Source organism: Ziziphus jujuba, chromosome 4 (genome assembly GCF_031755915.1).
Source record: "Ziziphus jujuba cultivar Dongzao chromosome 4, ASM3175591v1".
Lineage (NCBI taxonomy): Eukaryota > Viridiplantae > Streptophyta > Magnoliopsida > Rosales > Rhamnaceae > Ziziphus > Ziziphus jujuba.
This window is the reverse complement of record NC_083382.1, coordinates 14,991,627-15,019,113: the sequence shown is the minus strand read 5'-3', so window position 1 is coordinate 15,019,113 and position 27,487 is coordinate 14,991,627. Positions and strand designations below refer to the sequence as shown.

Genomic DNA, 27,487 nt, shown 5'->3' with positions numbered 1-27,487 from the left:
CTCTTCACTTTCACAACGATGACTAATATGAAAATTGTTTATTTAATGCAATCCAAACACATATATTGAGATTAAAACTTCAGATAGTGTGTCTCAACTCTTAGCATTAACTTAATATTTTGGTTAGTATATGGTAGTGTCTTTTTTCTTTTCTTTTTTTTTTCCCTCTAGATCATATAATTATTTTATTAAAATATTTTATTTATGTTAAAATTGATTCATCAGTAATTAGATGTAGTATCAAGTAATAATTATGGACAAATGAATTATAATAAAGAAAACAAAAGGAATTATCAAAGAAAGTTGAAGAACGTGAAGCACTACCTTTTAGAAGATGGAACAAACATGAGACAGACAAGCAGCAAACTACCATTCCTCAACTCCTCTCTACTTGAAAAAACACAAACCAAAATTATTTTTAAAAAACTATAAAACATAACAAATTGTAGAGGGAAAGAAAAACAAAGACCTCCATAGCTATTACCTCAAAAGCTCCGTTTAAGCTTTTAATAAAATGGCAAGGGGACCGCTTGTATGAAAATAAGAAAGAAAAGGTCCCACTTTTATCCTGGGTACTGCTTAGTTTTCCTATTTGCATACTGAAAACAACGAAAACAAAAGAAAGGATTCTAAGATAAAAGAGCATCATCATTCATCATCAAACATCAAGAAAAAGTAGTACCAAAAAATATGTTTTTTTACTCGTGTGCAGATTTTTGTCTCCCTCAAACTCTGTTCTTGGCTATAGCAATGCTTTCCTTTTTATCGTTTTTTATTGTGTGATTTTAGTCCTAGCTTTGTCAATTTGTCAATGAGCTTTGGAACTGCTGTAATAGATCTTCTCAAAACATCTTTCTAGATTTCTTCACTTCCATGATGAAGTTCAAATTGGTAATATAAATCCCAGAAATCACCAATATCTGGGGCAAGGGTCACTGCCCGATTGAACCAGGTCCTAGCCTTGTCCACGTTCCTGTTATTCCAGTACAACTTGGCCACAGCAGCCATGACATGGGGATCATTTTCACATTTCATGAGGGCATCCAAACTTTTGATTTTACGCTAGGACCAAGTGCCATCTCAAAGGATGCTGCCCACAATATACCACTATTGGGACACTCCTCTAAGCCTTTGCCAACAAGGTATTAAATTCTTTCTTACTTCCATGATTCAATTCAGCTCGAACTGCAGAAGCCACAGTTCAAGATTCTGAGGATTCTTCTTTCGGGCCATAGTGAGAATTGCACAAGCTTTGTTCAGCCCAATCACCTTCTCTTCAAGATTTGCAAGGGAAAGCCTAAGGGGTACAAAATTGGGGTAGCGCTTAAGACCCAAATTGTAAAGCTCCTTAGCTTTTACTAAGCGATCAAGCCGCTATTCAAGCTATCCAAGAATCATCCACATTTTAAAGTACCAAGGGAAGCGTTTTAGCCCATCATTAAGCAGTCTTCTTTCCTCATCAATGTTCCCCAATTCTCTCTCAACAATTGTTGATTTCTTCCAAACTGTTTCCATGGCACTCCTTTCCCGGGCTTTAGAAAGAACCATTCTAGCTCTCTCAATTTCATGGTTCTCAAACTCAAGCTTAAATGCAGCAAGCCAAATCTCCTCGGAATTTGGAATTGCAGAATAAGCTTTTTGGAGGATGGCACGAGCAGCAGGCACATCCCCAGCAAGCCAATTCTCCTTGGCACCCATAAGCCGCAAAACTTTAGCCTTTACGAAGTAAAGCTTCAAGAGTCTCTCCAGTCCCATGGCTCTTTTCAAAATATGCTGCATTGACCCATATTCTCTCCTTAGTTAAGAAGACTGGGTGCATGAGCATAAATATCTCTGTCCGTCTCAATGGAACCATTTTTCTCACACACCTCAGCATCAGCAACCCAAGTTTCTTCGTATCTATTTCCTCCACTCCAATCCCAATTGTATGACTTATGATTGCTTGGCAAGTTGCAATGTAGCCTGCACGTTCAGCATCCTCAACATACTTAATCCAGGCTTCTTCATCAATCACCAACCCTTCTCTTTGCAAAGACCTTATGGCCCTTTTAATAATTTTTCCAATCATGGCAGTATTCCCATTAGCTTCTTCCAACTCCGCAACCATGATCCATATTTTAGGCTCTTTGGATAGATTCCTTCTTGCCTTATTAAGGCCTTCAGCAGCGTCATATGTTTCCAACCTGACAAGTGCAAGCCACAATTCAACATGCAAAGGACAACCTTCCACAGCCCTATGAAGCAATACTCTTGCTTGATCCTCATTATCCAGATCCACAATCGCCTTCCACAGCCTAACAAAATCAGGAATATGATTAATCCTCGTGTCAAAACCTTGCTCTTACTTGCATCATCATACTTTAATTATACAGCCTGCATCCACAAATTCACTGAATTGGATATGGACTTCACTCCCTTAGCTATCAAAGTTTTAGCTTCATCTGAACCAGCAAGCCTATAAGCCCCCAACCGCACATCCTCACTCTTAGGACACTCCTCATAACCTTTCTCAATCAACTGCCTTGCTGCCTGAATATTCCCGACTAATTTCTCCAATCTTGCAGTTGCAATCCAACCCGGTGGGTGCTTAGGATTCGCTAGAATAACACTTGTTAGGATATTCTGCTATGAGACACACAATTATGACTGAAGTAGATATTATAAAAATAAGAAATTTATATGAAAAAGTACTCAAATAAAATACACACAAAATAATTGACAATTGTAGAAGGATTTTATTATAACAAAAGAATATAATAATTTTTTTATAAAATAAGAAAAATACAATTGACAGCTTTCTTATAATAATAAAAGACATACACTTTTTCTTATAGAGGAAAGACATTAGTATTTAGGGAAAACCCCTTTAAAAATTCTCTCCAATACTCTCATTCTTTCTCTTTGCTTCTATGTTTCTCACACCAATAAATGGAATGGAATTTTTCAAAGTATGGAAATGCATATATAAGGAGGTAAAAAAAGAGGCTGTGAGTATTAAAATTGAATTGGTAGTCTCCTACTACTAACTAGTCATGACATCTTGATTTGATTGATTTTTGTTTTATTTATTTATTTATTTATTTTTTAATCAATTTCCATCCCTCCCACTGCCTTAGGCAAAATGAAGAGGAAGCTTTGCAAGCTGTAAACACCACTGCACTGCTTTAACTTGTTTACATCTTTAATGGCCAAAAAGTGGTTTTACCATCACATATCTCCCACTTTTGCTATAACCCTTCTATCCTTTCTACTTGCCATTTTATTCCTATACTACTCATGTTTCTACTAGGCTAATGGAAGATCTACACCATATAAACTTGTCAGTACTAATTCGCTTTATCATAACATCTGCTAGTTTGTCTCTAATATAGATTTTCTATGGATCCACACTTACCTCTTCCACCTTCTCACGAAATGAAGTGAAATGGAACTCATATGTGTTTTGTCTGAGTGATATGCTAGATTCTTTGCTAAACGCAAAGCACTCTGACTATCACAAAACAAAGTTATCCTCTCTTGTTTGTCTCCAAGCTCCTTTAGTATCATTTTGCAACCAGATTGCCTCTTTGTTAGCTTATGAAGCTATAATATATTCTGCATTCGTTGTAGAAGTAGTCACGACAGACTGTAGTTTTGAAATCCAGCTTATAGCTCTTCCAGCAAAAGTAAACACATATCTTGTGGTGGATTGCTTTTGTCAAGATCATCTGCATAATCTGAATCAACATAGCCTCTAACATTAAAGTCTAATCCTCCATAACATAATGCAGCATTTGAGGTACCTTTCACATATCCTCTTCACAGTACTCTAATGCCCTCTATTAGGATTTGCCATGTGTCGATTAACTACTCCCACTGCTTGTGCAATGTCTACCCACTGCTTAATAGGAAGAGGGGTAAAAATTGCCTTACAATTTTGCATGTTGAAACGCTGCAAAATTTTCTTCGAGTAATTCTACTGAGAAAGCCAAATCTTCCTATTATTTCTGTCTCAGTAAATTTGCATATCTAGAATCTTGTTTGCCGGTCCTAAGTCCTTCATTTCAAACTACCTAGCCAATTATGCCTTCAAATTCTTAACACTATCTTTATTGGGGCATGCTACCAACATATCGTCAACATACAAAAACAAAATAATAAAATCACCATCACCAAATCTCTTGTAGTAAGCACAAGGATCTAAAATTATGTCTGTTGTATCCAAGGCTCATGATGAAGGAATCAAATCTTTTATACCAACATCTTGGAGCCTATTCAAGACCGTATAGAAATTTGTTCAAACTGCAAACCAAGTTCTCCTTTCCTTTTTCTTCAAAACCTCTTGGTTGGAGTATTTAATTCTTGTTTTTAAATTTTCCATGAAAGAATGCAGTTTTGACATTTAACTGCTTTAAATACAAGTCAAATGTAGCACACTGTAACAGCCCAGTCCACCCGCATACGATATTGTCCGCTTTGGGCCCAGCCCGTACGATTTTGTCAAAACGCGTCGCAAGGGAAATGTATCCACACCCTCTTTTAAGATATGGTTCGTTTCTCTTTCCAACCGATGTAGGATTTCACAATCCTCCCTCTTGGGATCCAGCGTCTTCATTGGCACACTGATCTAGATACTAGCTCTGATACCATTTGTAATAACCCAGTCCACCTGCATGCGATATTATCCGCTTTGGGCCCAGCCCGCATGGTTTTGTCAGAACGCGTCGTAAGGGAAAGGTATCCACACCCTCTTTTAAGGCATGCTTCGTTCTTCTATCCAATCGATGTGGGATCTCACAATCCTCCCCCCTTGGGACCCAGCGTCCTCGCTGGCACACTGATCTAGGTACTGGCTCTGATACCATTTGTAACAACCCAGTCCACCCGCATGTGATATTATCCTCTTTGGGCCCAACCCGTACGGTTTTGTCAGAACGCGTCGCAAGGGAAATGTATCCACACCCTCTTTTAAGGCATGCTTCGTTTCATTTTCCAACCGATGTGGGATCTCACAACACATTCCCAAGACTAAGCAAACTATTATAAGTCGAACAACATGAAAGAATATTTCATTGAAATCAATATCTTCTTTCTAAGCAAATCCTTTCACCACCAATCTAACATGATACTGCTCCACTTGATCATTGCTATCTCGTTTGATCTGTAGATCCAATTGTTGTCGATAGCCTTTCTTCCTTGTGGTAATGGTACAAGATCCGATATCTTGTTTTTATAGAGAGTTTCAATTTTTTCTTACATTGTTGCCATCCACAAAAAAGCTTTTGGGCTTTTTATAGCCTATTGGAAAGTTGATGGCTTTCCATCTTTAGTAGACAGTATGTAACATTTCTCTCCATAATGTATTCTGAGTGCCAAGTTGGTTCTCTTCTCTCCTTAGTTGACCATTGAACTTATGAAGTTACAAACTCAACTTGCTCTTGTTTTTCATGCTCTGATGCTGCTTCAGAAGAATCTAGAACTTTTTTATTCTTGTCTTTCTTTATCTTGAACTATAATAGTCTCTAGGTTCTCTTCTAAAGTACTATTATTTTCATTTTCTTGTATTTTATCTTCTGTAAATATCACATCTCTACTAATTATCACCTTGTGGGTAGTGGGATCCCATAGGCGATATCCGTACATTTTCTTGATTTTGAATCCAGCTTTGATGTTTCTTTGGGCATTGTACATAACATAGAAAAGACTTCTAAATATATGCAAGAGAGAACAATTAACTGGCTTATCATTCCACATCTCTATTGGGGTTTTCAGATCAATTGCGGTTAATGGTGACCCATTGACCACATAGCAGGTGGTCTTAAGTGCTTCTGCCCAAAATGACTTGGCCATCCGTACAATTCTCAACATCGCTCTTATCCGATCCACCAAGGTTTTATTTATCCGCTTTGCTACTATACTTTGTTGTGGAGTATATGCCACAATGAACTGCCTATTGATACCTTCTTATTGACAAAAGTTATCAATTTTTTTACCAGTATATTCTCCTCTAGTATTTGTCCTCATACACTTGATCTTCTTCTTAGATTCAAATTCCACCTACACTTTGAATATTTTAAAAACTAGAAATACATCTGCTTTCCTCTTGATTAGGTATACCCAACATCTCCTGGAATAATCATCAATAAATGATACGAAGTATCTTGCGCCTCCTAGGGACATAAATGCTGCTTGCCAAATATCGAAGTAAATCATCTCTAAGATAGCTTTCCTTCTAGCATTAGAACTGCTGAACTTTAACTTATGCTACTTATTAGTAACACAATGCTCATAAAGGGGTAATGAAACCTTTTTGAGCCCTGGATGAAGCTTTTATTCAATGAGAATCTTCAAGCCTCATTCCAACATGTGGCTAAGCTTACAGTACCACATCATCGTTGACTCTTCTACAGAACTTGCTGATACTGTAGATACTTCTCCTTCTTGTTGCGTTTCTCCTTTAAGCATGTACAAATTTATAGCTATTTTTTTGCTTTCATCATCAAAAGCGTGCTTTTGATTCTTTTCATGATAATGATCCCATCTTCAATATGGGTTTTACACCCACTATTATTCAATTGTCCCAAAGACAATAGATTTTTTTTTTTTCAGGCCTTTCACATGTTGTACCATTTGGATGGTGCGAACCGTGCCATCATACATCTTCAATTTGACAGTACCAATACCAGCATTCTCCAGGGTATGATCGTCTCACATGAATATAGATCCTCATGCGATACGTTTATATTGATGGAGACATTTTCTCTTAGGGGTCCTATGCCCTGTTGCTTTTGAGTTCATAAGTCAAACATCAGTGAATCTCTTCTGCCTTCAGTAACTATTATTACTTCGCTGTATAAAATTTCATCATCATTTGAGGTACTTGCCATGTAATCTTAAACTTTGGATGACTGTAGTGCCCTTTCTTGCCACAAGGATGACACTTAATATTCTTTTTACTTCTGGATTTTGATCTACTCTGATTTTGACTTACGTTCCATTGATCTCTCTCTTGTTATCATCAAAGATTCAACTTGTTGTGAGCCTCCCAATCTATCTTCTTTGGTCTTGCACTGACTTTCTTCTTCAAAAACCACAGCTGCAATATCATCGGAGATTTTTCTATGTTGTTGGTTAAGTTGTCAATTAGTTGATCATACGAATCGGGTAGACTTTAAAGCAGAATTTTAGTACATTCACTCATCTCTATGTTATGCCCCATTACTGTGAGCTAAAAAAATAAAGTATTAAGGGTGTTGATGTGGTCATTCACAGTAGTTGACTCCATCATCCGACAGTGTAAAGTCTTTTCCTTTAAGAATATTTTGTTGTTTAGTGATTTGGCCTCGTACAACTTTATCAACATATCCCATATATCTTTTGCTGCCTTTTTTTCTGCCATGTTTGACAATACTTCGTCAACTAGTGCTAGATGCAGATTAGCAATAGTATTACCATCCATCTTGTTCCATTTTCCATCATCAAGGATCACTGCGGACCTTTATTAAATTGCCGCCAAGCTGTTATCTTTTCTCAAAACTGCTTTTATTCTCATTTTTCACAATGAGAAATTATTCCCATTAAATTTTTCTATTTTGTACTTTGCCACCATTAGTGAAGGTGCCTATTTTTCACTATCTAGATTTGACTATAGCACGAAAAATTGGCTATAAATCAGGCTCTGATACCACTGTTCGGATATTGTGGTATGAGATACACAATTATAGCTGAAGTGGAAATTATAAAAATAAGAAATTTGTATGTAAAAATACTCAAATAAAATGCACACAAAATAATTGGCAATTGTAGAAGGATTTTATTATAGCAAAAAAATACAATAATTTCTCTCTAAAATAAGGAGAGCATGATTGACCATACCCTTTCTTTTATAATAAGAGAAAATACACATTGTTTCTTACAAAGGAAAGACATAAGTACTCAGAAGAATCCCCTTTAAAAATTCTCTCTCTAATACTCTCTGTCTTTCTCTTTGCTTCTATGTTCTCACACCAATAAATGGAATGGAATTTTTCAAAGTATGGAAGTACATATATACATGTGTCTAAGACCCAAAAAACAAAGGCTGTGGAGTGTTAAAATTGAATTGGTATTCTCCTGTTACTAGTTGTCATGATAGCTTGATTTGATTGATTTTTATTTTATTTATTTTTTTATTAATTTCTATCCTTCCCACCGCCATAGACAAAAGGAAGAGGAAGCTTTGCAAGCTGTAAACACCACTGCACTGCCTTTGACTTGTCAACATCTTTAATGGCCAAAAAGTGGCTTTAACGCCACAACACTTTTGAGCAACAATCTAGCCTTCTTTATATCTGAAATCTCTGCATCACTAGTAATCTTGATACTCTTGAGATCAGTAAGATACCTTTTTGGGTCTACAACAGTCATCCCAGATACATAATCCGAAAGCCTATCCAAATTCATGGACAACATTGTGCCTCTCCCCTCACCTATTGTAGTTAAATCCGTTACCAAAGTCTCAGTGCCACCGCCACCACCAACAATGCTGCTATTTGTGGCGTCTAATGCGATAACATGTAGTTGTTCCTACATTGCTTTCTCAAGAAGAGTATCGAGCACTAGTACAAAGCTCTCAAACCTCCTCCTCCTCTTGTTCCTAAACGAATAATCCCCAATTTTGGGTATACTATACCATTCTTTTATAGACAAAGTGTACAACTTCTCCTTCATATTAGAAAATTGCTTCGTAATCTTCGGGTTCAAAGCACAGTGCTTCTCAATCTCCTTCTTCAACCTAGCCTCCTTTCTTTCATTCCTCCTAGAACTCATCCTCTTATCAATGGCTTCCTATATAGCATCAGCCTTTTTATCATCCTCATCATACTCATCAACATTTGCAAACAATCTAACATCATTACCTTCAAATTCGACTCATCATGCTCATCAGCATTAGCATTAGCAAACAATCCAACATCAGTATCTTTAATTTCATCAAATTTTTTATTACCACTATACCCTTTTTTATTGTCGTCGTCGTCGTTCTCTTTGTCATCTACTTGCTTTATGGGCCTTCTCCCACATCCGCCACCAATCGAGATCGTCGATGGCACGGCTCGAGTAGGACCAATATCCAATAGGGTAGTGAAGCCGATAGCTCCACTGCCTAGCCTAGCAACATAGTCTGGCGGTGGCTTGGAGTTCAAGAAATTGATGCGGGGTTTAGGAATGCCACCATTGAAGTTGGTTCCAAACCCAAATCCTGTTTTAGATAGTGTTAAGGTTGACATTTTAGGGGATTAAAGAGAATAAAAGAAGAAGAAGATTGAAGCAAAAGAGGCAAACAAACTGTATGTAGAAATTTTTTGTTTCGGACAAAAAAGACAGAAATTTGAAATATTATGAGCATATGATTATGAATTTATAAGTGTGGTTCTGAGAGCCTTATTAGGAAACTGCCTTTAGAGTCGGTTAAGCATTCAAGATGGGCTTTGGGTTAAGCCTCTAAAACACTGGGCCTTGTTGGGCCTCATTTTGTTCAAGTATGTTTTTTTATATAAAATAAATTATATTAAATAATAATAAATAACAATTATACCCTCTTAAAGTATAAAAAAAACCTGTTGGATCGAAATATATATTTATACCAGGAAATTAAAACCAAAGTTTTTCATTTTCCTTTTAATATTTAAAGTTTTAGCTTTTTTTAAAAAAAAAAAAAATTTCCTTAGCAACTCAACACTAGAGTTGTGAAAAAAGAAAGATAACAGTAAAAGGCTTTTTTTTTTTTTTTTTTGGGAAAAAAGAAATATTTCTTTGATATTTGGTTAAATGTAAATTATAAATCCTAAATTTGTTAGGTAATGAAATTATATTGAACTAATAATAGATAATATTGATCCATGACGTCATAATGGCTAAACTTTGTGGGTAGAGTTCATAAATCCTAAATTTGTTAGGTAATGATTATATTGGACTAATAATAGATATATTGATCCATGACGTCATAATGGCTAAACTTTGTGGGTAGAGTTTGGTTTTAATCTTGTATATCTTAGTCCATTATCTATGAAGTTGTAAATTTTGGACCACCCCTTAACGATAATAGCCTTTCTTTATAAAGCTTGAGACTTTCAAATCATAGTAATTGTATAAGCTTCTGTTAAAAAAATTCACCTAAGTATTATTATTATTATTATTATTTTCCATATGAAACTAATTTTTTTAAGGAAAACAAAATATTAATTAGGGATGGGTGCCGATTTAATTGTTTTTTTTTTGCATTTTTTTTCCTTTTTCCTTTTTTTTTTAATTTTAATTTAATTTAATTTTTATTTTTTTTTTGGTTTCAAACTTAATTGAACCGGACCAATGAAAAAAATTCAAATCAAATTTAATCTACCATCATTTTTCGATTTGGTTCAATTTGGTTAGTTTGAGCTTTGATCCAATATTGCATTATTTTTTTATAATGATATTTTTAAAAATTTGTTATTATTTTTTAAATAATTTGAAATTAATATTATTAATATTTTAAACTAAATAATTTAAAAACATACATAAACATATAAAAAATTATATATATATATATATATTATGGTAGTCAGCTCAGTCTAGTTTGATTTGAATTTAAAGTCGTCCAAATCAAATTAAATAGATCATAGAACAAAAATCAAATGAAATCATGCTAATTTGATTAGTTGGTTGGGGCATTTTGGAACAATTTGTACCCACCCTAATATTGATAGACTTCCAAATTGGATTGTTAAAAACTAAAAAGTGCCGGGTTAAAAGTCAGCAAAATCATAATAGATAATAGTCTTTTGTTGACTTTTTATGCATTCTCTTAATCAATCGTACAATCATTTGGCTAATTGTATAAATTATCACAAACAATTTTCTTCTTCATCATCTTCTTCTTCTTCTTTGTTTAACCATCAAATCATAATCCAAAATGCATTTATATAAATTATATGTTTGTCGGCATTTCAATAAGAGTTTTACGTCCCATTTGTTTTAAAATATAAGTTAAACAAATATCAATTTTTTCTTTTAAATTATATTGAGATTTCAAGATAACAAGAGGAGAAAAAAATATGTCATGTTTTCTGTTTTTTGTTTTTAAAATATTATTTTAAAAATAAAAAAATAAATTATTTTTATTTGTTTTTTAAAATAAAAATATTATAATGTTTGAAAATAGTTTTCAAAACTAAAAAGTAGAAAACATAAAATATTATTTTAATATTTTTAAATTTTTTTTTAAAATTTTATTTTCTAAAACTATTTTTAAAAACTTAAACAAATAATCATTTATTTTAGAAATAAATTTTTTTAAAATAAAAAATTATTTAAAATCTAACAGCCAATAGTAGGCGGGCTAGGCTCATAACAACCAACTAGGGATGGTTAGTTTTTACTTCTTTTTTTTTTTTTTTTTTTTTTTCAAGAACCAATTGGGAATTTTTGTTTTTTTTTTTAGTTTTTTTTAACCAAAAATTGCTCCATGTTTCTTTTTAAACATTTACAATAACTTTGCCCTTATTTGATCTCTCAAATCTGCTATCTGTCAGTCATATATGCGAATGATTAATTAACTAAGGCAACCTTACTTGACGAACCAACTATAATTAATTGGATCTAGCATTTATAAATATTATTTCTATTTAAATTAGCAAATCTTTTTCACAATACTTTGGACCAAATAATTAAGAGATGTTTAGTAATTGAGTGCCTAACGTTTTTTAGTTGTTTCTTTATTTTTTCTTTCTTAAAACAACTCAGGATGGGCCGATTTGACTTATGGATATTTTACGTCATGAAGTAATTGCTGCTGTTGATTAATAAAATTCAGTTTTTACTAACAGCAAATTATACCAATTTTATTCGAAAGTTAAAACTTCTTCATTTTCAAGTTGTTTGACAATGTAATGGTCGGGTTATTATAGCTGAAAATAGAGATTTACTTTGTAAAGTTTTATATAATAAATTTTTTTTTAAAAATTTTTTTTTATTAAAAAGCTAATAAATATTTAATTGTAAATAAAAAATCTCTAGTAAATGTTCATTAAGCTGTATTATTTTGAAAGTGTTTGCCCACCATAAATAGAACAAATTTGTATAGATGTACAACCCTAAAAAAAGAGGGAAAAAAAAAACAAAAAAAAACAGAAAAAGGGAAAGACTCCAATAGAAATATTATTTGCAATACCATTTGGAATACACACGATATAAAACATTTCAAAACTCTTTTTTTATGTAATTAAAAAAAAAAAACTATTTTACTTTATATTGGAGAAACCTGTTTAGAGTTTACAAGTAGTGCAAAAAGAAAATTCCAATCTCTCTTTCTATCTGAAGTTTCAAAACTCTTTAAAAGCATGAATTTTGGGTGCGCATGATTTCCATGAGAGTTTTTTACTACAAAATTTAACACTGCATTTGGAATAGGTTTCTAACCAATTTTTTATATTTTATTACTGAAAAAAAAAATCAATTTTCTACTTTTTATTTCTTTTATATAAAGAAACAAGTTGACGTACCAAACCATATTTGTCTCTTTCATAACCAAATTTTCAAAAACTTATTAATTTTTTCTTATATGTACTCTTACACTATATTTAAATTGAAAGAATAGGAAGAAATAAAAAGGAAAACATTCAAATTCCTTGTTTGAATAGTTAACATGAAAAAAATGAAAGAATTTGTCTTTTCGAACAAGTCAATTTTTCATCCAAAATTGAAAGTAAAATAATGAAAAAGAAAAGAGTTCAATGAAAATTTTCAATATTTCAAAATTAACTATATTATTATTATCATTATTATCTAGTTGATTTGTTAGAATATACATTCAAAGTAATTATGTAAACAACTCATTTTGTTTCCTTTTTATTTACTAATCATCCAAATAATAATTGTTAATAAATACCATAATATCATTTTCTTTCCTTATTAAACTTATCATTTCTTTTCCTTTCTTGACTTTCTCCAATCCAAATATAGTGTTAAAAACTTTGGTTAAGAGTATTTACACTTAAAATAAGTCAATTTAGGATATAGATGAAAAAAAAAAAAAAAAACATACCCTTAATTTTTAGCGTGATATGAACTCCAATGGCAAAACATGTTTCCTCGTATAATAATCAAATTTAACTATTCATGTCTCTAATATAAAAAACTATACAATATAAATTCAAAAACCTTTGGTTGGTAGTGTCAGTAGTAGTTAAAAGAAAGAAACCATGAGAAATTGATTATGAGACAAAGATATGTGCACCTGGAAAATCGGAGGGGTGCATATTGTCAGTGAAACAAAAGTTGCCGAAACCGACGAGAAATCAGCAATAATTTCGGTTGCCGGCCGCTTTCGACACCTATTAGGGGGGGAGGGGAAGAAGTTTTGTTAGGAGTGCCATCGGAATCAAAGGAAGTTGCCGAAATCTTCAAAAATCGGTGGAAATTTTCTTTTGTTGGTGGAAAGCGCCAGCCGAGAACTGGTGTGTGTGTGCGTGTGTTGTGATCGAAAGGGAAAGATCTGAAGGGAAAGGGGACAGCCATAGAGGAGGAAGACACAAGGGGGAGGAAGACACAAGGGGAAAGGGGATAGCCAGAGAGGAGGAAGACACGGGAATTTTTATTTTATTTTTTGGTTATTGATTTTTTTTTAAAAAAAATGTTAATGAAAGTGAAATAGAGGAAGACACGGGAAATTTTTTTTTTTTTTGTTATTGATTTTTTTTATAAAAAAAATGTTAATAAAAGTGCAATTGTGGAAAATGTGAATGAAAGTCCAGAAATTGTTGATTATTTGGATTTGATGTTTATGGATTTTCACAATGTTAATTGAATAGGAAAGAACATAGAAAGGGAAAAATATAAAAAATTTGAAATGAAATGAGAATAGAAAAGTGATAGAAAATGAATGTATACTTCTTTGGATTAATCCATATTATTTTCTATTTGGACAGTTAGTTGGAATTGATAGAGAGAGATATACTTGCCACATCCACAATTAGATGGAAAAATTTTTTAATACGATGAGTTAGAATGCTTATTGTTATACTTATAAAATATTGAGATATAATTATCAATTTAAAGAACCAAGAAATTCTTTTTGGTATTAATAATGTATTAAGCATTATATTTGAAAATTTCTTGTATCTTACTATTATTTGTTAAATTTTCTATGTTTTGGTGCTAATTAACATTATATTTTATTCACTTATAAATAATTTGTAATATTTATAGAATATTTTATTATTATTATATTCTAATTATTGTATTTTTATATTATTTTACTCTATTAATTATTTTATATGTAAAATTTTTTATTTTAAATTAAAAATTTATAATTTTGATAACTTTATCGATATTTTTGTAAAATTATATTTTTGATATTTTAATTCACATCAATATTTTCTTTACGGCATATTATCATGATATATATAGGTCTTTCCAAATCCCAACAAGCTGTTCCCGAAAGGACTTGTTTGTCGGTTCAATTTCACCCATAATCAGTAATATTCTTCATTTTCACGCTTCCACACATTTGTCCAACTGAAAAAATAATGATAATTTACTTTAAAATTAATGAACTATATAAATCCTTCCATAAAGTATAGGATCATTTAGTCAGACATTCTATAAATACCTCCAATGTGGTTTTTATTTCTGTACTACAACATTCTTTAAAAAATTCATATTTAATTAGATAATCAATTTGCACTCAGACCCATAATTTTTCGTATTTAAAAACTTACAAAAACATATGTAAATTTAACTTTCCTTATGGAATTTTAGATTTAGAACGATAAAAAAACAAAGAAGACCTTAATGGTGCTATATACTTTACTTTTAAAAACATATTACTAATTTAAAGAGATTCTTTTTATGATGAATACTAATTTAAAGAGATTCATTAAAGATGATCAGAGAAGAATTGGAAATATACTACGAGCCTCTTCAAATAAAAAGAAAAATTAAAAAAATATATTAATTTTGGAGTTAATATGCACAAAATCTTCAAAAAGAGGAGGATTTTAAATGTGCATATCGAAATTAGATGGTGAAGGATTTGGTGAGGCTAGTATCATGTTCTTCATTAAATCACTATAATTGTATTTAAAATCCACATTCACATAATTCAATATACGTCCCTATGAAAAATGGTTGACATTTCAATGGAATTTTCATTTCATTCTAGCATGATTCCAGCAAACAAACATAAATAGCACTATTTAAATAATTATTATTCGTAATATTTTGTCGAAATCAACTTTTGTAAAGATTTCCTTTAATTTTAAGCACCAAAACTCACTTCACTTTGTTATAAAAAAAAAATATATATATATATATATATATATTAGTCTGCACCTACTCTCTCTCTCAGGACTGACCTGATACTGCCATATGCGGTCCCAAAACGTGCATAAAAATATAGCCCTTGGATGAAAACGAATGGTTGACATTACACATTCCTCTTCTCCTCCCAAAGCTCCCTCACGTGCTTCTCTTCCTCAGATATCCAACCCCTTTATCAGTCTGCACTTACTCTTTTTCTCTCTCTCTCTTTCTCTCACCTGACTTTCAGGGCAGCCAACCTAGTTTCACTCCTGTCAATTAATTTTCCATGGATGATTTCAATCGCCCCCGTCTCCCCTTCCCTCCCTATTTCTCTCTTTCTCTTTCTGTCTGATCACACTTAGAAACAAAAACTGTACAAATTTCATCTTTTGCATCTTTTGGGTTGCTGAATTTGGAGTTTCTTGCTCGTGTTTGGAAGTTTTTAGATTGATGGGTTTTTGACAGTTATTATTTTTGTTTTTTCCAACCCCAAAAAACAAAATTTAATCTTTTTGTCTTAAGAATCATACTAAAAATCGAAAAGCTCTCTCTCTCAAAATCCTGAATCTTTCTCCGTTATGCTTCTAATGCTTCCACATGCTCACGAAGCAGAGGAGAAGAGAAAGAGCAGTCACGTGAGAGAAATCTGGCCCAAATTTAATCTGGGTCATCCATCTAATCAGCGGCAGAGAAATCTCCTCATAAAAGGACCACGTTTTTTGTCCGTATAGAATTCGGTGAGGACGTCCTGACTATAGACTCTCTCTCTCTTTCTCTCTCTCTATATATCTATATTTGTGATTATATGCAAGGTGGACAACTATATTAATGCTTAGCTAATTCTCTTTGACTGCTGGTTTCTTATTCGCCCTACGTGGCTTTAACTTTCTTTGTAATTCACGCGTCTTTCATATGACTTGACTATTATTTGATTCCATTCCATTCAATGTCAATTATTCTTATCCCTTACTTTTTGTTATAAATATCTTCATTTATTACGATCAAAATAATTATTTATATTTTTAGCCCCAAAAAAAATAAAAAATTTATTTATATTAAATTTTCAAAATTTTAATAATATAACATTAAGACAAGACATGATATCTACTGTATATAACATAATTTTTTTCGGGTGAAAATAAAATAATTATTTTTCTTATACTTATAATCTTTACATTTTAATTATCTCCAAACTAATTTTACAAGTCTAGTAGGATAATTTACCATAGTTTCCTAGCAAATAGTTCGTGTTCAAATTCCATATCTTTAATTACATAATAAAATAATTTTAGTAAAATATTTTATGTATCTTATAATTGATTCATCAATGGTTTGGATTCTACTATCATCTAATAATTATGGATAATGAGAACAAAAGGAACAAAAATGGAACATAGACAACAGCTAACTGCCATTCCTCAACACCTCTCTGCTCAAACAATGGAAACCATATATATTTTTTTTTTTGAAAAAAAAAAACCCCATAAAAATAAAGTAGAGTAAATAAATAAATAAATAGGCCCCTTCGCTAATAAATTATAGGGAAAAAAAAAAAAAAACTCAGCTCCACAGCTGTTACCCCGAAAGCTCCATTTAAACTTAATAAAGTAAGAGGTCAAGTTTTCTGCCAAAAAAATAATAATAATAAAATAAAATGTTAAGAGGTCTAAGCCCCTGTGATGTATACCGCTAGCACATGAAAAAATGGCAAGTGGGTCGCTTGTGTAAAAAAAGAAAGAAAAGGTCCCACTTTTATTAGAGTCTTCTTCCTTCCCTCATTCAGATCTAAAACCCCATCCATGGATTGAGTCTCTGAAACTTTCAAAGAGTCAAAGCCCATCACGAAAACCACCATTTCTGTTCTGGGTTGTGCTTTGTTTCCTGTTTTCTGTTTTCTTTTTTCTGAAAGCAGAAAACAGACAAAAAAAAAAAAAAAAAAAGTGAGAGAGAGACAGAGATGGGGCTCATGGGTGTCCAAGATAATGGGAATATTGGAGAGATGGGTTTGTCTGGTGTCTCACTGGGAAGTAAGAATAAATACAAAAGAATGAATTCTGAGATGAAAGAGGATGAAGATCATCATCAAAAGGAAGATAGAAGAAGTAGTATCAAGAGATATGTTTTTGCTTGTGCAGTTTTTGCCTCCCTCAACTCTGTTCTTCTTGGCTATGGTAAATGCTTTTCCTTTTTTTTTTTTTTTTTTTTTTCCCCTATGATTTTATTCCTTTCTCATTCATATAAAAGCTTTTATCAGGCATAATTTTCCAGCATTCTCTAAAATTTATTTTTTAATATATATGTGTCTATATATATATTTGTAAAATACAATGTACAAAGACATACACCGACACACACAAACATGTAAGTATATATGTATGAATTCTAACATTTCATGTTGGATATAGATGTTATTGGTTTTTTTTTTTTTTTTTTCGGTTTTGTGAAAAATTTATCACGTGTTGTAGTTGTTGCTTTAAACATTGAATTAGCATGTTCTCGTTTTTAATTCGATTTGTTATTTTGACTGTTACGTTTAACCAATAAAGGAGGAGGATACAAAAAATCTTCATTCTTTTTATGCTTCTCATAATATCAGAGAGGACGGAGAAAATTGAATTTATTATAGGGTCGTAATTGGCGATGAGTTAATTGACATTATAAATATACGTAATTAATTAAAGGGTTATTTGCTGTACGTACCAAAAAAAATTATATACCTTGTTTGGCTATAAAATTTAAATATGGTTTTCTAATTTTAAAATGCTATAAATGTAGTTTATCAAATATAAAAAAACACGGGTTTACTAATTCTTGAAAAAATTTATTTATAACACAATCTCCACTTTAAAGCATAGAAAAGTTAAATGATAATTCACTTCTGTTTTTACTGGGAATTTTAGATTACTTAAAAAAAAAAAAAATGAAAATAAAATTAGCAATGTTAATCAATTGCATCCAGAGTCTCTTTCTATCTAAGCTTGTTTTAGTCAATTTTTGTATAAAATGTTATAGCCAATTTTTTCTCCAGGATTTTCACTCTGGCGAAATGCTGAAACACTTAATTTTTCTCTGTGAATTTATATCTCCACTGTAATGGAAACTCTTCTATATATGTCTAATATAAATAGCTTCAATTATAACAGATGTATTTTTCATACTTGATCCCACATCGAGAAGTAGTATGGCATTTACAATATTCATCAGAAATCCAGTTTCATCCATGTAGTTTTGCAGTAAACAACGAAGTTCTGTACTTTTTTATAAATTTCCCACTTACATTATTTAAATTCTTTGCCTGAAGTGAATTTGGAATTGAAATTGTTTACTGGATTGGCAGATGTGGGTGTAATGAGTGGAGCAATCATATTCATTCAAGAAGATTTGAAAATAACAGAGGTACAGGAAGAGGTACTTATTGGGATTTTAAGCTTTGTTTCCCTTTTGGGTAGTTTAGCAGGTGGTAAAACATCAGATGTTATTGGTAGGAAATGGACAATGGCTTTAGCTGCTGTTGTCTTTCAAATAGGTGCAGGTATAATGACACTTGCTCCTTCTTTCAAAGTACTAATGATTGGTAGATTGTTGGCTGGAGTTGGAATTGGCTTTGGAGTCATGATTGCTCCTGTCTATATTGCTGAGATATCACCAACTATTTCCAGAGGCTCATTCACTTCATTCCCTGAAATCTTTATAAATCTAGGCATTTTACTTGGTTATGTTTCGAACTATGTATTTTCGGGTCTTTCAGCACACATAAACTGGAGGATAATGCTTGCCGTTGGAATTCTACCTTCAGTCTTCATTGGTTTTGCACTTTTCATTATCCCTGAGTCTCCAAGGTGGTTGGTAATGCAGAACCGAGTTGACGAAGCAAGATCAGTGTTGTTGAAAACGATTGAGAACGAAAATGAGGTAGAGGAGAGACTTGCTGAAATACAAGAAGCTGCTGGTAACTCCAATGCAGAGAAGGATGAAGAGAAAGCCGTGTGGCGTGAAATGTTGAGTCCTTCTCCTGCACTCCGCCAGATGCTGATCACTGGTTTCGGAATCCAATGTTTTCAACAGATGACAGGAATAGATGCAACAGTTTATTACAGTCCTGAAATCTTCAAAGATGCTGGAATTGATGGTAAGTCTAAGTTACTTGCTGCAACTGTTGCTGTTGGTGCGACAAAGACCGCTTTTATACTTGTTGCTATTCTTCTCATCGACAAACTTGGGAGGAAACCGTTGCTCTATGTGAGCACTATTGGGATGACTGTTTGTTTATTCAGTTTGGGATTTGCCCTCTCTGTACTGGGTAAAGGACAGATTGGGATTGCATTGGCAATTTTATCAGTTTGTGGGAATGTAGCTTTCTTCTCTATAGGAATTGGACCCGTTTGCTGGGTTTTGACATCTGAAATCTTCCCTTTAAGGCTTCGAGCTCAAGCAGCAGCACTTGGGGCTGTGGGAAATAGAATATGCAGTGGCCTAATTGCCATGTCTTTTCTCTCAGTCTCCCAAGCAATTTCAGTTGGTGGAACGTTCTTCATTTTCTCTGCAATTTCTGCACTTTCTGTTGCCTTTGTATACAAACAGGTTCCCGAGACCAAAGGGAAGTCATTGGAACAGATTGAGTTGCTATTTCAGAATGGTCATGAATGGCAAGGAAGTGAAGTGGAGCTAGGAGATGTTGAACATCTTGTGCAGAAAGAATGATTGGTTTGGAAAATATATTCGAAATATGAACCGAAAGTTTCCAAGTAGATTGCAGCTTGGCTTGAAGAGGATGTAGAACTTACTCCATATTCTTTCTTTTTTAGAAATTTTCACATCTTTGATGGAAATTATATGGATCCAAATGTGCAGGATGTGGATTTCTATGGAGAAGTTTGCTGCCACAAATCAAAACAGGTCTCCACAACAAGATCTATATATGAGTTAGTATACAGAGGGAGTACATGCAATGATGTTTGTGTTCATTCTTTGTTGTTATAGTACAGTACCTCTTATGGTTTTGATTAATCTTTATAAACCATGAGATATATGTATTACATTAAATTGTTTAAATGCTTAATAAAGTTTCACTTTTCAAGAAATATAAATTCACTAAAGAAAATATTAGTCATACATTTGAAGACCTACACAGACATAATAGAACAAACAGCCTGTATGAAAGTGAGTACGAGGAGAATAAAAGCTGCAATGACAGAAATAATTGCCCACGGAGAATAGAAATAGTTTTTTCTCAGGCTTATGGCCCACTTATTCAAAGCTGCCTTCAGTCTGCTCCGACGGCTGTTGTGGTACTGATTCAAATCTTCACAAATACTAGCAAAACAGAAACTCTCTGAGCTCACAGCAGCTGCATTTCCTAGTTTCTTTATCACAGTATATGCACAGCTGTTGTCAGCTAACCTGTTGTCGATGATTTCCTGCTTCACAAGTAAATCCACATCCTTGGAACTGTGAATAAGGCAATCCAAAAATGCAACAAAATCATTTGCGTAAGCTGTCATATCAATGCGGTTGCACTGTTCGAAGGCAAGCAGATTCATGACTGCCACCTCCGTCTTCCTACTTACTGTCAATTTTGTAAGTTTCAGAACCCTCAAGGAGTCAATATAATCTATGCAACTCTTGAAATCGTCATCATGTATGCAACTTTTGAACAACTTTGTTGACTTCATTACCTTAAATTGAACCCCTGCCTGGCACAGCTCTACAGAGCTAGGTGTGGTAATAATTGCTTTCTTCCGTGTCTCTCTAGAATTAATAGGCGGTCTGTAAATGTATCTCAGTAAATCAACCAAATGTTCTACTCGAGGATCAACACATCTACATATTGGCGTGATAGACGAGCAAGTATTTTCCAATTGTACTACTCGAGGAGCAACAGATATACACCTTGGAATGATGGGGGAGGAAGGATTTTCACCCATCTCTACATTCAAATCCAGTAAAGCAGAGGTGAATCTAACCAAAAGTTCATTGATGTGGGGAAAATTCCCGTGAAACGGATACACTTTTTGGTAAAGATCCTTAATAATAAAGAGGGGAAGCTGATTCTCAAGCAATACCATGTCGGGGAAGATATCGTTTATCATGTATGGTTTGTTAAATATGCGGTCATGGTCGTTTCGAAATTCACTGCTCCACAATCTTAATAACACCTCAATGGTGAAGGCGGTGTCAACTAGAATCATACTTACGAACTCATCACTGCCGAGATTGATGGATTCTGCATAAGCACTGCGCAGCTCCGCTTCTTTTTCCTTTATCAAATCAACATAATATGACACGCTTTTGGGTACGCTGTCGGGTATGCAGTCGAGGCTGTCGGGTACCCAATCGGGGCTGTCAGGTACGCTGTCGTAGGTGTAGTTAGAACTGTAGAGTGAATGTGCTGCAAGGCCTCGTGCAAGAAAATCCCGTAGGTACCTGTATTTGTGCTCTTCCATGGTTCGCAACTCTTCCTTGCCATGGTGAAAAGGACCTATAGAAACTACCTTAGGAGTGTAGTCACCTTCATTCCCAAGTCTTAGTCTATCAGGAACTTTATAGATACTACAGGCATTGGTTAGACGAGGCAGTGTTTCTAATTTCTCACAAATCCTGATTGTTACCACGTCAAGCAACGTTTCATTTTTCTCCGTTGCAGCCTGTTTCTGCGTCATGAACTTTTTCATTAAACCAAAAAAAAAAAAATGGATGATGAATTTATAATATCAGACACCAGAATGAGTTTAATTTAAACATGCAGCCAAACCCAGATTCTTTTCTAAACGTTCATTTGAGAAAATTAAACCGCACTTTATAAAAGATTGAAGCTATTTTAATGGTAAAGCTTTTGCCAAGCAATAGCTATTTTAATGATACATTTGTCGTAAGGTTTATAGCATTAAAATTTATATATATATATATATATATAATCTAAATATTAATATATATTAAAAAGCTAATTAAATAGATAAGTGAAATATAATAATGAACCAAATAATTTAGTATTTATAAAAAATAAGTAAAATTAAACATAAATCAATTCACTATTGACATGTTAAATTTTTATATATGAAGGTAAATTTAATTAGTATTTCTATCATTTTCCAACTTTTTACATAAATCCCACACATAAATTAAAAGCAGGAGAAATATTGAGTTGAAGAAGAACCTGATACATGTTGAGCCGAAGAAGAACAATTGTGAAGGAGGAAGAGAAAAATAAACCAGCAAACGCTGCAAACCCCTCAAATTTAGAGATCGGTCTGTGCCTTCATATCTCAGACAGAGACCTTGCATATCGATAGCATATAAACCCCGCACGATTTGAAACTAGCCACTGTACATGTCCACCGTCCAAGTCTTTTTCTAATCAGATAGACCAAAAACAATCAATACCTTTTTTTTTTTTTTTTTTTTTTTTTTTAAAGAAAATTGGAAAACTCACCATTAAACTTAAAATCCTGCTAATAATTGTCAAAACCTAACCTAAAAAAGAGACCATTGACTGAAAAGTCTTCGAGAAAATTCACAATAATAATGACAAAACTCACCATTAAAAATATAAAATCCTAGTGAAATCACCAACCTTGTAAAATATATATATTAAAATTAATTATTCTTAATATATATGACAAACATAAAATTTACTAAGATAATGAGAATTTTATATATTAAAAAAAATTAAAAATAAAAAATAAAATTTTATATATATATAGTTTTATGTTTTTGTAGAAGAGAAAAAGACCATTAAAATTATTTTTTAATTAACTTTTTAAATTTATATAATATAACTATTCATTTAATATGTGTTTTAAAATTTTTGAATTATTTGGTACATTTGAAATTGATGCGAAAAAAATATTTTTTTTATTTTTCTATTTTTTATTTTATTATTATTATTTTTTTACATACGTTATACGTATGACAAACATAAAATTTAGTAAGATAATGAAAATTTTATATATTAAAAAAATAAATAATTAAAAAATAAAAAATAAAAAATCTTTTTTTATACATATTCTTTTATGTTGTTGTAGAAGAGATAAAAAAATAATTAAAATTATTATTAATTAACTTTTTAAATTTATATAATATAACTATTCATTTAACATGTGTTTTGAACTATTTGGCATTTGAAATTGATGAGGGAAAAAAAATATATTTTTTTTTTACTTTTTTTATCTTTTATATTTATTACATACCTTCATATGCGTAGTATTTGCGAACGCATTGACTAAGGTAAATAACATTAACACTCTTCCACGACATATTAGAAGGAAAGGGGCACAAAATTAACATGATGAAATTGTAAATTAGTTGGTAATTAATATGGATTTAAGAATTGTTATAAATGGTCATTGCTGTCTAACTACAACAAATCTCCTTTTCTTAATTTATTAAGAAAACAAAATCCATATTAAAATACGTTTGGTATCATATATAAGGCTATATAATATGTATTATAATTTGGTTTGACACATTTATCAAACGTATTAAAAAGTGCTGGCTCCAGCATCCAATCCCCCAACACAAAAGGGGGGCAGGGTATCCATCGATAAGGTTTCCACCCCTTTTTATTTTATTTTTTTTATTTTTAATTTTTTTTCCCTCCTCGGAAACTGCTCCTTTTCATGGTTTATTTCTTTTATTTCTTCTTCTTCTTCTTTGTTTTTTTTTTTTTTTTTTGGGTGAATTATTCAATGCACTTATTTATGTTATCTCAAATATTCGACTAATCTTCATAAACCAATAAATATATTTAACACTAATTTTTATGTCATTCAAGAAATTTTAATTGCATTTTAATAGTTCTAATTTAGTAGAATTGCATGTTGAGCCATTAAATTTAAGACGCTGTAATTTATTCCTTGAAAAAAAAAATATTGTGTTTAAAATATAAAATGTATCACAAATTCCTCAACTCAAGTGGAGTTTTCCAACCATATATGCAGGTCTTTTGACAATTAATGTACTGTCATTCAAAAATTTTAATTGCATTAGCATTTATTTCTGTGCGATGCACGGTATATATAAGCAGAATAGATGACTTATTTAATAATTAATTACGTTAAAAATTTTATTTAAAATTTTTATTACTAATAAGTATATTTCGATCTTTTTTTTTTAATTTATACTATAAAAATTTATTAAAAATTATATATTTGACTTATATATATAATACTATTCAATTATAAAATTCAAATTCAAAAATTACCTATATAAATTACCTACATAATTTTTTTTCCATCTATGAAATTTTTTAAATTTAAATTCAAATGCATTTATATAATTTAACTTAAATTTAAATGTATTTAAATAATATTTTTCATTTATATAATTCAAATGTATTTTTTGGTTTCTTGCAAATAATTAATTTTCATATATTAAATACTCATAATGTAATTTAATTATTTATCATTATTATTATTATTATTATTATTATTTATTCTATAAATATATTTTTATCTTATAAGATAAATTATTTATCGAATTTCATTAAAAAATGTTTACCTATTTATTTTTTTCCATCTATAAAATTCAAATTTAAATTCAAATGCATTTATATGATTTAAATCAAATTCAAATGTATTTATAAAATATTTTCTATCTATAGGATTAAAATTCAAATTCAAAGATATTTTTTGATTTTTTATAAATAATTAATTTTTCTATGTTAAATCCTCATATTTAATTTGATTAGATAAAAAATTAAATTCAAATGAAATAATAGCATCCTCTATATCTCTCATGATATATATATATATATATATATATTTAATTTAAAGGATCTTTCCTTTTATATATATTTTAAAATGTTTTTAATAAAATAATTATTTTCATTAAATTTTATAATTCATTGTTTCTATTTACAATTATTTATACCATATATAGAATATTTTATCTTGTAAATATTAGTTAAACCCTGTACAAATATGTATATTTATTATTAATAAAAATCATGCCTTAACATATTCTTGAAAAATCTTTAATTTTGTTTTATATTAAATATTAGATATTAGATAATTTAATATTGAATATTAAATATTGAAATTATAGATAATTATTAAAATTTTCAATTTAAATTTAATAATTATCATTCCATATCGAATTTATCTATTTTTAATATTTAAAAATATAATAATATAATTATAAAAAATAATTAAATAGTAGAATAATTATTTAATAATATTATCATTCTTGTTAATAAAATAAAAACAGTACGGGATAGCAATTAAGATTCAAGATTGAATAAGAACATAAAAATCAACTTAGACATAATTACAAATCAAATTAATGGTTATTAGTCTTGTATAATTTTTATTACATTGTAAGTATCCAGTGATACTTTTCAATACAAAATCCACATTTTATATAAAATTGATTTTATATTGATCCATATTAATTAAATCTGGTCATATGTAGTACATTTTGAGCATTTTTGGAAAATATTGAAAAAAAATGCATTATCAATTTTAAATTTCTGATAAAGAGATCAATATCATTAGTAATTACTATATATTAATCTTATTGTTTGATAATAAAATTTTATTTATTGCATATCCATATATAAATATGTATTAATGTATAGACTTTTTGTATGAAATATCTTTAATAATAAAATTATCTTTTCTTATATACATATTTTTCTAACCTAATCCTTAAAAAATTCAAAAAGTAACCAAATAAGGAGAGAGAAAAAAATTTTTTCTTGCCAAGTTTTATTCCATCACCAAAAATAAAATCTTCATACCCACATATTATGGAAGTTTTATTCCATCACCAAAAATTTCTCTTACCAAATTTATATTACAAATCAAATAATCATGGAAAGATATTATTTCGTTGGTAAATTAATATTTTTCCTCAAGTAAAATAATTAAAATTTAAATAGTTTTAGAATTAATTAAATAGGTCAATACTTTCCTTATTAGTAGTTAATTTCCTTGATTTTATTTTTATTTTTATCTTTTATGTTTTAAAAAATTTTCTATTCTAATAGGGAATAAAAATAAAAAAAAGAAAGAAACAGTTATTATTATTATTTTTTTTTATTAGAGAATTGTTGTCCTTTTTTTTTTTCCTTATTAACCATTAACAACTTTTTTTTTTAGTTTTTCTTTCTTTTTTGAAACCCCCATAATTCTATACCCCTTCTTTTCGACATAGTTGATCAAAATTTATTATTTTTATTTTTTTTCAGTAGAGAATCGTTGCCCTTTTTCCTTATTAATCATTAATAATTTTTTTTTTTTTACTTTTTTTCTCTGTTTCTTTCAAACCCCCCTCTCCTTTTTTTTTTTTTTTAATCCATTCTCTACCCCTTTTTTAGTTACTTTTTGGAAAGAAAAAAAAAGGATTTTGTTTTTCTTGTTTTTGAACATGTACAAATGGTTTTACAAAAGCTAAGATTAATTTTATTAGCTTATGTATTATTTTAATTTATAATTGGTATAATTGGTTATACAAAAGTATAATTTTTGTTTTATTTTGCTGAGAAAAGTCCAGGTAATTTACAATATATGCAAAAAATTAAATAAGTTCGTAAATTGTCAGAGAATTAATTCTATTAGTGAGGCCATAAATTTATAGATAGCCTGATTTGACCCTTGTTTCCTAATTCGGATAAGTTATTGTTTACATCTAAATGGTGTTTATGCTTCACTCCAACATACACCAATTTAAACAATTAAATGCAGAGATAACTTAATTTTTATACTAATTACTTAAATTAAAATATGCAACAGAAATAGGGAAACTTATTATTATTATTATTATTATTATATAGATTCTTATTTGCGTTAAAACAAACATATGTAACTTTACCTGAAAAGACCATCATATTTATAATTGTAATTATTAAGAGTATGACTGTGCATGCCATTTAAATTAATAAATGGAAATTATGTTAAAAACAAAAACAAATGTAGAGAATAATTATATTAACCAACAACAAAAACAAAAATATTGTCTGCCTAAAAAAACCATATTGAAATTTATACTAACTAAAATAAAAACATTATATTATTTCAATCCCAATAGAAAAAAGCATAATAAGGAAAAAAAAAGTATAATATCTAGAACAGACGCTTAATCTCCTTAAGTTGCTTTTTGTTCAATGAAATTGTCTCAACGTCAAAGAATTCCGGCACCACTTGATTGCTAGAACGATCGTATTGCTTTTTCTTGCATGCCCTTGGTTTGAATA

At 30.7% G+C, this 27,487-nt stretch overlaps 2 protein-coding genes and 1 pseudogene across 4 annotated transcripts; 1 reads left to right on the top strand and 2 right to left on the bottom strand.

The window, feature by feature from the left end:
- Nucleotides 1-762: 762 nt before the first annotated feature.
- Nucleotides 763-13,738, bottom strand: LOC107417351 (protein STABILIZED1-like; annotated as a pseudogene).
- Nucleotides 13,739-15,366: 1,628 nt separating this feature from the next.
- On the top strand, nt 15,367-20,409 carry LOC107417379 (probable polyol transporter 4). The gene is made up of 2 exons (XM_016025994.4): nt 15,367-17,468; nt 18,635-20,409. The coding sequence occupies exons 1-2, from the start codon at nt 17,255-17,257 to the stop codon at nt 19,996-19,998; spliced, it is 1,578 nt and encodes a 525-aa protein (XP_015881480.2). The 5' UTR covers nt 15,367-17,254; the 3' UTR covers nt 19,999-20,409.
- Nucleotides 20,368-22,710, bottom strand: LOC132803427 (UPF0481 protein At3g47200-like). Of its 3 annotated transcripts, none has more exons than XM_060816434.1 (2): nt 22,451-22,710; nt 20,368-21,959 (listed from the first exon to the last, which is right to left on the bottom strand). In XM_060816434.1, exons 1-2 carry the CDS (start codon nt 22,457-22,459, stop codon nt 20,421-20,423), a joined length of 1,548 nt encoding a protein of 515 aa, XP_060672417.1. In that variant the 5' UTR covers nt 22,460-22,710; the 3' UTR covers nt 20,368-20,420. The 3 variants fall into 3 exon arrangements, with proteins under 3 accessions (XP_060672417.1, XP_060672418.1, XP_060672419.1); XM_060816435.1 differs by having other exon boundaries at nt 20,368-21,947; XM_060816436.1 differs by having other exon boundaries at nt 20,368-21,941.
- Nucleotides 22,711-27,487: the final 4,777 nt, after the last annotated feature.